The following is a 14559-nucleotide window of genomic DNA, read 5'->3' on the forward strand; positions in this document are numbered from 1 at the left end:
ACGTTTGAGCGGATGGCGTCAGAAGGTCACGTAAGAAGGTGTGGAAGGTGGAGAATATGCTGTAGATCTCCCACAGCACCGCAGTGACAGCACTGGGGAGAGTCACGCGTTTTAAAACCGACATCGACGGCCATTCAATGAACTAATTGGGGATCTTGATGAGAGGTATACGGAGCGCTGAATCAACTTTGCTCTGCATATCTGGGGTGTCAGCGGTTCATTGGGAGGAAGCCAGGGGAGTGACGAGGCGTGGAAGTACGGAACGACAATCTCCCCTCGGCAGCGCAATAAGGGTCCGTCTCGGAGACGTGAGAGCTGCTGCTGCGGCGCTGTCCGCCTGTTCATTCCCTTCGACACCGCAATAGGCTGGTGGTATAAACATAAACAAACAAACAAATTTATTGTGAGAACAGAAACTTAGCGCGAATCATGATAGGAAAACCGTGAGCCAATGATAACAAAGGTGACATTGTGTCTGTTTCTTGTTCCAATGTGTTGTCACACTTATCTGTGTATACGGATACATGAGCTGCTCGCGTTTTGGCGCACATGTGTGGTCGGGAAGTTGATGCAGGGTCGCAGCATGCAGATGAAATAATTAAGAAATATTTTCAACTGTTCATTCTACAAGTATGTACGACATGTTTGTCGGCGCGCTGGTGTAAGCAGGGGAGTTGTTTCTCAGTACACTCTTAGAAATAGGCCTTCAATCGTGCCGTCCAGAGCTGCCGTGTCTTCTAGATTCACGCTGAAGGCCGAAGTTTTAGACGACAGCTGCCCACGTGACCCGGGAGAAAAGATAATACCATAAAAATTTTCTTTTCTTCTTTCTTTTTTTTGGCGTGTACGCCGTGTAGAAGACACGTTTATCACGTGACCAGGAATCGGACGTCGTGAAGTCTATTTCGTGTTGTCTAAATTTTTGCCGTGGTTTCTATGCGCTCGGAGTGATCACCTGACCGGCGTCGAGGAGTCACGTGAACTATGCGACGGGGCTAGACATGCTGGTGGCGCGGCACTGCTCACACCTCTTCTTCGATACCTTGCCGCAGGCGTTTCCTTGCTTTGCTGATTCTGGGTTTCTTTTACAGGTAAGACACCTCCGTTTCATAAATTTTATTGCGATAACTATGCTAGCAGCACTACTACTGTAATGGCTACCTGTTACTTCCCCACGCTCCTAACGATCATTTGGAAGGTGCAGGTGCGAATGGAAGTGTCATGGCGGTTGTGACAGAACGTCAACGAAAATTATGTGGTGATGCTTGAGAAGTTAAGTATATAGTGAAGGTATTCGAGGGACGCTTATGTGTTATCAGCTGTATCCGGTTTGTAGCTCTGTTAGAACTGCCTCTAAACGTGGACTTCACGAGCGCTAACGTTTGTGTATGACGCAGGATGTTTTTGTCTTTCGGGGGCTCGTTTCGACCGTGGTTTGAGTAACCATTCTCTGTCTCAGCTGGCCGCGGTGGGTATGGACGTCACCACCGAAGACTTCACTGGTGTTCAACGTGCCGCCTGGAGGAAATGTGCGTGCGATTCACCGAAGACTGACAGATATTAGCCGGTACACGGCACAAGTGTTACCCGGAATATGCGTCCAATGCTAGCAGTCACCTGTCGACCATGACCGCATTCAGTAAGATATCTCTTTGATCTCTCCTCCTACATACTTGGTACTGCTGTGGTACCAACAGTGGCGTATCTAGGGTGTGGCAGGTGTGGACAGGTGCCATGGGCGCCAGGTGAACAGGGGCGCCATTATGTGGTCGGGTGTGAATGTGCCAGGTGGGGCACTCAACCTGGCACTTTCATAAATGATCTAAAGCACCCGCCGTTAGAGAGCTTGTAGCGTGAAACCTACTGCGGACCACACGAAAACGCATCCCCAAGGACATCAGGTTAACCATGTTGCCATGGGCGCAGGTAGCGCTAGATACGCCACTGGGTACCAATGTACTGGGAGAAGGATTTCAGACCCATCGTTCCCATCCTCATCGTCATCATAATAAAGGCTCGTTTTTCGAACCGCAACAATTTTCATCGTTTTCCTATCCTATCCTATCATCGTTTTAGTATAAGTTATAGTTCGTACCCTTTCACTGTTGTCGATAGTGACTTTTATTACACTTAATGTTGTTCCTATCCACTTTGTAATGCTTCTTTGTCGTCGTTTACTTCGTCACAGTTACGCCTTGAAGCAGAATTCCGATTCGAGGCCAAGATGGGAAGCATAGAGGAAACGCTGCACAACGGGTGGCAACTGCCATATCAACAGCCCCCACAAAGAGATGTAGAGCCGCTGAAATATGGTGATCCTATGCCCTGAGCAACAAACAGGTCTGTATCCCAGCGAAACTTCTTTCGTAGCGAGTTTCAAGCTTGCAAATAGTTTCGCAGCAGCGGTGTCGAGCTGCGCCGTTTTGTGCAATCTGTGATATTTTGAGTATGTGTGGTTCTCATTCATTTTTATTTTCTCTGAGTCATTTCTCTGTGAACAGGGTATTCTGCATAGTTTGCAAGTCTAGTTCACTGTATCACTGTCACAATTTCACAACTTTGCCGAAATAAAGTCTTCAATCCCCTTTGAAACAAATTCTGTTGACTGCAAGCCTGCCTGCCAAGCCTGCGACGGGGGAGAGGGGGAAACGGGGGCCAGGCAGTAGCACGCGGGGAGGGGGAAACGACCGCGAAAGGAGGAAACGTCATTCCCCGCGCTTTCGCGTGGCCTCTACGTAGAAACCGCAAAGTTACCGTTTTTCGGGTGTCTGTAGAAGACACGATAGAAGATCCATTTCTAAGAGTGTACGTCAGTATCATCTGTAATTCACGTTACACAATGTCAGAAACACAAAATATTTTCAAGTGTACATCCATGTATTATATGCATGAGGTAATTACTGGTGCAGGGGGAGGGTTGGCTGTGTATGACTGCGATGCAAAAAGAAAAACTTTGATGGTTGCGCCCCTAGCGGCAAAGTGGGCCGAAGGAGCTCACAATATACGTACTGCTGCTGTCGGAAGATAGCCTTGTGCTTTTACTTACTTATCACAGACAACACACAGATGTGTGTTTGTAGGTGTATGTACATATACAGGGTGTATTGCTTATATTTTTTGGATTTTATATATATATATATATGTGTGTGTGTGTGTGTGTGTGTGTGTGTTTATAAGTTTCTCACCCTGACGGGAGAACATCACGTTCCACGTGACCTTCCGACGCCACCAGCTCAAACGTCGCCCACCTACGCATTGCTGATGAAGGCCCAATAAGGCCGAAACAGCTGTCCAATGCTGGTGTGGCGACGTTTGGGACTTATAAACATATGTTCAACGTGCAGCCAAAGAGCCTATGCTATTTTTTTCACTTATATATATATATATATATATATATATATATATATACAGGGTGTCTGAGATAAATCCCCGGGGAGAATAATTCGGGAACGGCGCCATCTATCGGGAAACTTTCTTTTTTGTTACCATCTCTGAGATATCGTCCACCAGCCATGCAGTGTGAAATTGATGTGCGCACTTTCATTAATTAGCTAAAAATCAATTACCCGGAAATGACAGCCTTCAAAGTACGCGTCCGACGGTACCGCGACATCTACTACACCATTGGGGATCTTGAGCACATACCCCTCAGAGAAAAAAATCATCGGGTCTAGTCATTTTCGCGAGTAATTAATTAGTTTCGGTTTACATATTTTCCTCGCGTAGGACCGCAAACACAAGTTCTTTCACATTGCTACCCGCCCGGGAATTACGTGTTCTTCCGCATGTTTGGCAGCAGGGAGTGCTGATAGAAAAGTAACAGCCGCAGAACCCGCTTCGCCAACCTTCCTTCCTGTTTATCTGATTGATGTACAGTCCGCTCTATGGGGCCGTCGTGTAGTCGAGATAACGTGCTTTTATCGCCAAAACAAAGAATGTACGCACGAAACAAACAAGCAAAACAAAGGAGTGAAGCGGAGATTCTGTTGTTGTCCTGAGCTTTCGTACCATGAAATAACAAGCCTTCTGACCAATTGACCTTCTATTCACTTTCAATCTCGAAGCAGGAAAAATTATGCGTATCATGCCATTTCCCCACTTGGTTTCGCTTCTGTAATGCCATATTCTCTGAATGTCCATAGACGACCGTTGGACGATGTATCGACGGTGGTGTGACGGTGCAGAGAGCGATGTGCTCCTTATGCACCGCCACGATGTATTCTTGTGCTTGCAACCGCAATGAAGATTCGTTCTTTACTTATAATGAAGGCCACCTCCTAAGTTCAAACTACAAAACTAGGAAAACAAAAATTTGATTTATTGCGGCACAGAAATCACAGGACGTGTTCAAAATGCCTTCCTTCCGCGGCAAGGCACAGACGGAGCCGCTTTTCAATTGATTCCACGGTTCCTCGTAGCTGCTCAACGGTTATCTGTGCGCAGCATTCCTCGATCCTTCGCCTCAAGTTTTCCGGCGTCGCTGGATCGGTGTCGTACACTCTGTCCTTTATGTATCCCCACAAAAAAAAAGTCCAAAGGAGTCAGGTCAGGGGATCGGGCTGGCCAGGAAACAGGACCTCTTGCGCCTATCCACTTGTCTCCGAAAACGAAGTCTAACCATAGGCAGGACGTCCGCGATCATGAGCTGGGGCGCCGTCGTGCTGATACCAGACGCTGCGTCGGTCGGACAAAGGCATTTCGTCGGGGTAGTCACGGACAACGTTCCCGAGCACTTCGCCGACGTACCTATGTGAAGTTAGGTGCCCGTCAAAAAGTATGGGCCAATGACGCGGTCACCATGAATGCCACACCAGACATTAAATGACCACTGCCACTTGTGCTTACCAGGGAGTAGCCAATACGGGTTAGTAGAAACCCAGTAGTGCCGATTCTGGGTGTTGACATTTGCGTCGCGCCCAAATCGCGCATCATCGGTCCATATGACTTTTGATAGAAAGTCCTCGTCGTCCTCTAGCATGGCAAGTGCCCAGTGCCGTAGTCAGCCTGAATGATTCCTTGATGCATGTGGGGATGGTAGGGATATCTACCGGCCTTTTTCAATATGCGACGTGTTGTGGCTCGGCTCGCCTCAAGGACAGCTGCTGTGGAACGGACACTTGCATGTGGATGATCGCGGATATGTTCGAGAACACTGGACGTGACCTGCTGGTTCCGCGCAGATGGCTCTCTCGTATGGGGCTTGACGAAGGTGCCGTAGATTGAAAGATTTCTGTCGACGGATAATATGTTATAATCCGGGTGGCGCCTCCGGGGACACCTCTGGGCGTAAATTCTTGCAGCCAAAGATGCGTTCCTCTGAGATTCCGCGAAGGCCAGGATCATGTCCACTCGTTCTTCGTTGGAGTACGAACCCATATCTTGACATTTGACATGGCGCAATATTCCGGGGGTTTTATTGCCTCCAAACCGAAGTTGCGCCCAATGAAAACAAGAAGCCATACCAGTGTTACATGTGCGATAAAGTGCGATTTATCCTACCCTATCAATGTCATGTACGAAGTCAGGTGCTGGCAGATCGCGTTGATCAAGGCCAGTCTCACTGTGTGCACACCTTAGTGATATCAGCACATCATGTCAAGACAAACTTGACTTCACCAGGGGCGCTACAACGTACGGAATTTATAGCGTACCTGCTAAACTGTGCCCCCCTCCCCCAGCCGAGACACAACCACCACGCACATTCAATTCATGCCTACTTCCCGCAAACTCGAGCTAGTCTAAATAAAGAAAAGAAAATGAAGAGTGGCAGATGCTACTGTCCTCGGCACAGGTTAATGCGGCGTTTCTTATCGCTTTCTTCGCGCTTCTTCGGATTAGTATCCCGTTTCGAGCTCTGGCACGGTGAGCCTTTACGTGAAACGGAATACACAAAGTGAATTCACGTGTGGGAAGTACTACCATCGAACCGTCATAGCTCGCGCTCTTTCTGCAGGGGAATATTGGGCCCCTTGAGGATCCCGGGGGGAGGGGGGGGCGTTCAGTAGATAGTCCGTGAAAAATTTGTGGAGGAACACCATTTTTTTCTTTATTCTGTTCATTGCGCATCTTCGGAGAGGCGTCTTTCCTTCACCCCCAGTGTGAGAGGGTGAAGGAGCACAGCACCGCCTCATGCATCGAAGATGAGCTTTAACTTGTAGAAAAAAAAAAGCGTGTGCATGGGGTGACTCTTGCCCTTATCTTGGGTTGCATTTTCTCTTTCCTGATAATATTTTTTCCAGGACGCAAGAGGCGACAGTGTGGTCTTTCTTCCTCTCAGATTTGGGGTGAAAGAAAGACGGGTCTCCGAAGATGCGCAATGAACAAAATAAAGAAAAGTCAACGTACAGGTGGACGCATCAGCACAGTATCATGCGCGCAGGAAGAATTTGAAAATATTTGAGAAGGAAGAAAACAAATGCACAAAAACATTCCGCTGCGCTGAGCATTTCGTGATTGCCGTTGTTTTCAATTCATTTTCTTCAGCAAGGGGCTCTAAATGTACGTGAAAGTGTTGTACGCTTGCAGCAGTTGGAGATTGAGCCACGAAGTCTCGAGCCAGTCAATAAACTCACATGACCATATGACTCTCGTTTTGCAGGATAGCGAAGGAGGGTGAATGCGATAAAAAGCATCTTGATCAGTGCTACCAACATCTCATCCCTGCATATAAGTAAGGCTCATCTTTCATAATGGCTTCTCTCGGCGGATGTGTCAGTAGTGTGTCCGCCCGCCGATCCAAAGATAGCGAATTCAAAGCTGTCCGATGACGCTGGTAAATTTTTTTGGAAGGGTACAAATCGCTGAGGAACTCCGGTGTAGCTGGTTTTTACATGTTGATAGTACGTCCACTGGATTAAAATGGATATCTATTACAAGTGCAGAATATCCAGGACTACATGTCTTATGGATGTTCATAAGACGTTTCTGGTTATCTGGTAAGATTCAGAGCAGGACGATGACGATGGTAAGTTCTTTGGAAGGGCACAAGTTGCTGTCTTCCGCGACTGACATTAAATCTTGTGTCTCCTGTGCCGAGATTTCGGTGCACGCTAAAGAAAAATTCCGGACTATGATTGTGATCACGATTACTTACCTTCACAATGGGACAGTTGGCCTGCATGAAAGGGGAAGATGCTTACATTAACGTATAAACTACGTGTTTTCTACACTGCAAGTAAGCAATACCGTTCGAAGGTATAGGCATGGAATCATGGGAATGATGGCATGTAGTCTTGCGTCGGAGTGCCAACATGAAAGGAAGGCTGCTGAATAGACGCATTGTTTTCATAAAAATTCAGGGCAAAATATGTTTGCCGCATGACGCCCTCTGTCCCAGTCGCACAGCCCACTGGTACCCTTGCCTGATGCCCCTCAACGGAGAGCAGAGCATAGACGCTTAGCACGGAGACACAAATACGGATCGCATTTACAACAACTAAGAAGTCAGAACAATGTATCTCAATAATGATTAGCTCCGAGAGTGTTGAAGATGGCCATCTTAGTTCCAGTTTTTGGACAGCTCTTTTCCCATAGCGTAGCTACTCTGCCTGTACCAAAATTTCTGGACGCTAATTTGTTTGTTTACAGGGATGACTTGAATAGAAGCCTATGCTACACAACGACAGACACGCAAAGGGCGCCTACATTTTCAGGAGTAGTGGGATTCAACGTAGATAATTTCTGTAAGGCGGCCGCTACTTTAGATGGACTAACAGCGGTAAGCATCACTACGGGAAAAATCATATCTTTCGTATTTTCGTATTGTTTAAATTATGGAAATGTAAACGAGGTCGTAGTGCTGCGAAGTAATAGAACTTTTTTTTCGACTGTTCGAATTCCTTTAAACTTTTTTCTGTGAAAACTCTTTGTTTTGAATTTTCCCGTAACTGCATTTCCAAGGAAATTGCTTCGCGCGTGATGAAAAGAAGATGCGAGGATTGACGGCATTAATGTTTAATAGCGATCGATAGTATTTGATTGATTAGTATTGTGTGAGCTCTAAGCGTCTCAGCAGCAGACTATTAGTGATGAGGTACTCTGGTACTACGGACGGACCGCTTCTTGATGGAACCAAAGAATAAATCCTACACTCAGGTTTAAGGAAACCCAATGTTGCAAACCTAGTGGAGTGGTTGCCAGTGTGTCCACCTTCACGTATGATTAGTGATACTTTACTGACACAATGAATACGTCACTCACAAAGCAAGTCGTCTACCTCAGGGGGATCCTTCACCTCGCAACCAGAGAAACAAAACTCCTGGCATGCATACATTTTTTGCTCAACACAAGTATATCAGTGCTATTTCGGATCTCAGCACTAAATGGTACATTATTTACTACACCTGAAGGCATTTCAGGATAAGCACGCTTCATTTATATGGGAATACTACCGGTTTCAGCTATAACAACACTCTGAAAGATGTGTCCTTTATGTGCGTTTGATAGAAGCCCCGAAAGTGGAGAATATGAGGCCTCTGCTTAGGCACCACGTTAGGAAACACGCGTGAAGCAACATTAAGCATGGCGTCAAAGCATAGACATTATTCTGTGGTCATGTCGTTTTAGCGCTTGTCGACATATTCCGATTGGCTTCATGCCAGAAGACGAACGTATTTTGGCAACGTCAACTATACGATGCTTCTTTCGAGACATAGTAGCAGATTTCCCCTCAGTTTAAGCCAATCGCATCGACTCAGTGTGTAATAGTACGTCGTCATTGCATCTTTGAAAGTGGTCAACAGTAGGAGACCTCACGTAGAAAACAGTGTTTAGTGCGAGATTATCGGATGAATATAACTACCGAGATCGAATGACGCCCAGAACAGTGCACAAAAAGAGTAAACGGACTGTTTACAAACGATTTTCGAGCAGATCACGGGTGCGGCCATATTTATAGTCACGTGTGGGTTGACATTTCCTGTGACGTGCGACCAGGACCTGTCCCAAATGCATTGCCTTCTCCCAGCACGTTTTCGTCTATCGAGCAACATTGGACGCTGCACCTGTGCCGTCGAGGCAGCGGAATTTCCTTGCGTGTTAGGCCGACTTCGGCGAGAACCGTCCTTATATCCATGCCGAAAGTGGCGAGTAATAAAGACTCATAGCCGTAGGGATGATCGCATGCATTTGATTTCAGGCTTGATCCGAAGCACGCAATTGGCGTCAGGCGCTGCGTGAAGTCCTGGCGCTAGCGTGAAGTAAACTAAAAATAAGACGTTATAGTTCAGTCCAATCCCGGGCCCCGTGAAACTTCATCTAATGCTGTTGATTCTGAAACTTTACTGAAAATGCTCATGGGTGTCATTTTCATGTTGGATGTGTGACAATGATATGGTGAGTGATGAATACACGTCTCGTCTGTCACCGTTCTAGGGCCAAGGCTCTACAGTGAGCGAATCGTGTACCACGCTGTGTGGGGTTTCGGGACATCAGTATAACACCAACTTCCTTGGTCCATGCAAGGCTCCACAGACTGTAAGTGCATAGGGCAGAGTCAACACTATCTAGATGGATAAAGCCTTGTCACCCGTGGATGTGGCGTAGCCATTCAGAACAGTGTTTTTCACGGCGGTAGCAAATCCCGGTCGAAACTTCAGCTTCACCGGTCCTGGGGAGCGTCTCCACTCTTTTTTCCAAATTGGATTATGGATGTGCTGTGTACGTTTCAGCACGGCCATCAACACTTAAAATCCTGGGCCCAGTAGGCCTCCAAGGAATACGTTTAGTTTTCAGAGCTTCGCCAATACAATGTCTATACATATAATCAAATCAGTGGTCTTTAGAGCAACGCAGGTTTTACCTGGCTGCTTCATATGCATTAAGAATCAAGACCTCAGAACCCAACATATCAATGTGTGAGAGGCACACCGTTCAGACAGCATTTCTTGAACAGGCATTCAACTCTGTCTTCTTTTAGCGTTCGAATGTCACAACCAGGTGATCACTATGGCTTTCCAGAGTACAACTCTATCATCCTTGAGTCAAGTAAAAAACTCATTCATGGCAGCCCCTCCAAAATGTAACATGTACCTCTCCAGATACAACAAACGTGAAACTGTGAAACAACAAACTGCAACAGGAATTTGAGGTGCGAAAGGATAGCTTTGGCAGCGACATAGAGTTGTACACTGATGGTTCAAAGGGTGTTTCCGAGGTATCATGCGCTATGGTCACATCGTGTGAAGGTCACCATGTCTGTCTTCACAGCAGAAGTGTCAAGTGTATTCCATAATTTTAGCCCTTAATTATATCTTACAAAATCGTATGAAATTATCAGTCATATACGCAGATTCTTTGACTTCGCAGACTACCTGTAGCATTTATTGCACAAAAGACACCATTGTCCATCGTGCAAGGAACCTAGCAAGTACAGAGTTTTTCGGTTACTTTTCTGCTGGGTACCCTGCCATGGTGGGATACCAGGAACAGCCGATCAAGCAGCTGGTGCTGCCCTAACATACGACATAACGCCCTTTGACATTCCATCAAAAGATCTCGGGCTATGTTTAAAAAGCAGCAGACACTGGCACAGCTTTCGGGACCAACAGACAAGCAACAAATTACGCACTATAAAACCTATAAAACCTATTCCTCCATCTGCATCCAATGAACTGTATGAGGTGCTATCCTGTCGGCGCCGCCTGGGACACACCTATCTCTTACGGGAAGTAGACTGTCCCGAATGCAGTGACTGTGGGGAACAATTCTCAATCTTTCACATCCTCATTGTATGCCCAGCCTACCAGCATCTCCGTGAACGCCATTTTGTTTCGTGCAATAGAAACTTCTAGCCACTGCACCCGGCTCTTCAGCTCAGCAATGAAAGTTTTGTACCCTTTGAAAAGGTATACATGTTTTTTTTTTTTTAGAGATACCGAGTTTTTAAAGGATCTGATTTTAATTACTAACCTAGCACTTAGCACAGGTTTAGTAAGCACAAAAATTTTACCTAGGTAAAACATGCAGTACTATTTGGCGCATTATGGCCTTATTAACTAATGCGCCACAAAAAAAAAAACAAATCAAAGCTTTTAGCTGTCGTAGCCACGTAGATGAACCACTGCCGTCCAGGCGTAGTAAATAGGAAAACTTCAAAATCAAGCTCAAAACTGTCCCATATTTCTATCGTGAGTAATTTTGTGGAAAGCGTTCTCTTTATCGACAGATTCGTGTCTACAGGCCCCAAGTTAGTTGCAATCATTTCGGAGTTTGTAACAGGGTAAACCGCAATCAGACGAAGTCAGGCTTTGTGTCCACGTAGAGAAGGAGGGAGACAAGGTAATAAGCAGACCTTCTGTATCTAGGTGGCGTTGGCAGAGGCCGCAATAATGTGAAAATGTTGGAAGAGCGCAATACAGCGTAACCGGCGCGGATTTTTTCCCCGTGCCATTGTTATATGGCGTCTAGTTCCGCTACACCGTCGTCGTCATTAGCGATGCGACGCCTTAGCACCATGTGCTGAACACAGGGATTACACATGATCAGTGTTTTCTTGCTGGGTGATAACACTCGTGCCGTTCGTACGAATACGCTGCTGTCTTTTGGCTGTTGCCGTGTCAAAATTCCAGAACGCCTTTAGAAAAACAGAACAAAGTTATTTTATGTGCCGCTAAGCATACGAGAGGATGACGTTGGGACGGATTGCACACTTGCAATACAGGGCGATATTAGCGACACTTCCCCGTTAACGGCTCAAACTTGGCATTATGGAGCCCCTATTGCCAAGTCTCATCGAATACGGGGAAACTCCTGGCAAAACCTTATGTGCTGCTGCCGACGCTCCCTACATCGGCCTAACATACGCTTTGCAACACCGCTCAGAGTTGGGCCGATGTCGGGTCAGGATATTGGCCAGATATGATTTGGACATGCTGCCGATGTCATTTCGACATGCTACCGATTTGTGACCGATGTTGCGCCAACACAATTTTGTATTTTTATTCGTGTGTTGGCAATCATAAGGATGAAAACAATGTTAGACTGGCTGTTTGCGAGGAAACTACATATTATTTCTACCATTGTTTATTACTCGTTTTATTTTCTGATGGTTTCCTTTATTTCTCGTATTTCCTATGGTGCAATGAGCGCGGCATTACAAAAAGCAAGACGAAAAAAAGTTGCTCCATAAAAAACGAAGTGCAAGAAGGTTTCAAAAGGTACCGGTATTCCTTTCGAAACGAAAACATATACTATATATTTCATGTCTTACGAGCTTCCGCAAATTCGAGAGCCCTGTTCGTCTCGGAATCAAAATGGTGGAGGTGACTGTCTCATTTTAATTCGCTCACACATACAAACAACTCTCCTTTCTGTGATCATCAAGCCGACATTGTCAATCTATGAGATGTCAATCGCGCGTTGACATTGTCAGCGTCATCTCGCTGGTGTCGGTCAACATCAAGCCCACATTGCCAACTTCAGCGTGATATCGGTCGCAAGTTGGCAGTGTCGGCTAGATGTCGCGTTTTCCATCAACATCGAGCCGACACTGCCAACTTCTGTCGTATATCGGTCACAAGTTGGCAGTGTCGGGGATATGTTGGGCCGACATGCCCAACTAGCTGCTGATATCGGCCCGGTGTCGTGTGCTGCCTGGGTTTGTGGTGTGCTGAGAACCATTCTGGACCATGTCGAACAGTGGGAACACATGTCAGAACGCTTTTTCAGTACAGTCCAGTACACACAATACATCGACGCTGTGCCAGAATATTTTCGAGGAATAACTACATACCCGAATTTAAGCATGGTACATTTGCTCTGATGTGAACCCAATATGAAGTAGCAGGGTAAACGGGGTAGCAGGGTGTAAATATGTAGCACGAATACGGAAGCTTACTGTGTGAGATATCACGGCCATGGCCACGGCAGACATCGCCGTCAGTGAGACATCTACGGATGACGTATCGTCATGCAGCGTAGGGTGACGTAGCGTAGCGTCCTAACGAGAACAAATGCGATGGTCGATACCCTATCTGTTCTCACATCAGGGGTTGGTGCCGAACTTTGTATGATCGATCACACGATTGGGCACAGAAAATGTTTTCCTGTAAAACAGAAAAAAAACATTTTCCTTGGTACCCTTGAGTGTGCTATGATCTGATCCAAATGTACGAGAGCGTCACACAACTGTTTAACATTTCGTTATTGCCTTTCAGTCCCGACAAGCATGCTTCGACGACGACCATGTGGTACGTGCACTTTTATCTTCTAATTGGACAACCAACTTTATTAGCTAAGCCATGACCAGATGAAAGCACCAAAATATTTCGTGAAAACTGGTTGCATCTTTTGGCATTCCGTCAAACTCTCTTGAATGCTTTATGGTGGCACTATAGGACATTGATACCAAATTTTTAATCAAAGCGCCAAAAACAACCCAAAGGACGCACGCTTAGACACAGGCAGACACGACGCAGACACCTAGCTTCTTTATGTCTAGAGAGAAGTGCCCGTTTCGTCTCCGGTGACGCAGCTTATAGCTCACGCACTCGTTTGAAGCGTCTGAGGAACGTCGTCCCTTCCAGAGCTCGCTCTGTCCTGCAATCGTCATTCGACTTGTATACCTTCAAAACATATCTAAATATAGAGGTGATAGACATGTAACACAACCCTCAGGAGAACCTAAAATGTCTTGTACTTGTGCGCTACCACTCTCCTGGCTCTGTTAACGCGGCTGTCCTACGCTAATATGGCAAATACTTGAGCCCTGACTTCAACCTATTTTGGATCAAACCTCCAGGACGAGAGGGCACTGAAACATCAAGAGTCACCACGTCGATAGTCACCACGTAGTTGATACTGAGACTGAGTTACTGAGTTGACTGATACCAAGTTGATAGGATGATCTCACAATCACAACTCAGCAAGCAGACGCTTCATGGACAGACCGCTATACTTTCCATCACCCCATCCAAGATACTGCAGGCACCTGTGAAAATAAACAGTAAATACGTGAAACAAGTACACTGATGAACAATTTGTGCACGTGTGTATTTGTGTGTGTGTGTGCGCGCGCGTGCGTGTAACCAATGCCAGTATCTCAAACAACTGAACTACGTATGCACTATTTACACACGCAATTTCTGCTACAAAATTCTGCTACCCCAGGGAACGGGTTCACTGCAAAAATCGAAGTGCGATTAAATAATGCATCATTAATGCGGCGGAATGCGCGTATTCTCTTTTTTTTTTCGTTTATTGCGGACGCACCGTTCACGCACTACCGCTACGCAGCTCTATCCACCACTACCCAATCTATCTACCCGTAAGAATCACTATCACTAGCTGTTACTAACTACCACTAACTGCAAAGCAACAACAGGGACGCCAGCCTTCTCCCCCCTCCCCCTGGCCTCGCTGCCGTAGAGAGGTATTCCACCTACCAGTGCGCTGATGCGGAATGCCGGTATTAAATGAGGAAGGGAGCGGAGAGGTTTTTTCTCCGGCCCTTCACACATCACTCAGACTGTCACGATTTTCCAACTCGGGAGCTTGAATACTAAAACATAAAATGGTATTGCACTTTGTTTGGTGTTGAAAGATAGAATACATAAATTAATT

At 46.2% G+C, this 14559-nt stretch overlaps 1 protein-coding gene across 3 annotated transcripts in view; it reads left to right on the plus strand.

Moving 5' to 3' along the window:
• The window catches only part of LOC135379042 (uncharacterized), a 36213-nt gene that overhangs the window by 1791 nt on the left and 19863 nt on the right, over window positions 1-14559 (plus strand). For 2 of the 3 annotated variants that reach the window (XM_064612297.1, XM_064612296.1), the window contains exons 3-6: window positions 6599-6670; window positions 7588-7717; window positions 9373-9474; window positions 13155-13187. In XM_064612297.1, the coding sequence (XP_064468367.1) occupies window positions 6599-6670; window positions 7588-7717; window positions 9373-9474; window positions 13155-13187 (337 nt within the window). Of the gene's footprint in view, window positions 1-6598; window positions 6671-7587; window positions 7718-9372; window positions 9475-13154; window positions 13188-13738; window positions 13963-14559 lie in introns of those variants that run through there. The other variant, XM_064612298.1, reaches the window with a different exon arrangement.

This window comes from Ornithodoros turicata, chromosome 1 (assembly GCF_037126465.1).
Source record: "Ornithodoros turicata isolate Travis chromosome 1, ASM3712646v1, whole genome shotgun sequence".
Lineage (NCBI taxonomy): Eukaryota > Metazoa > Arthropoda > Arachnida > Ixodida > Argasidae > Ornithodoros > Ornithodoros turicata.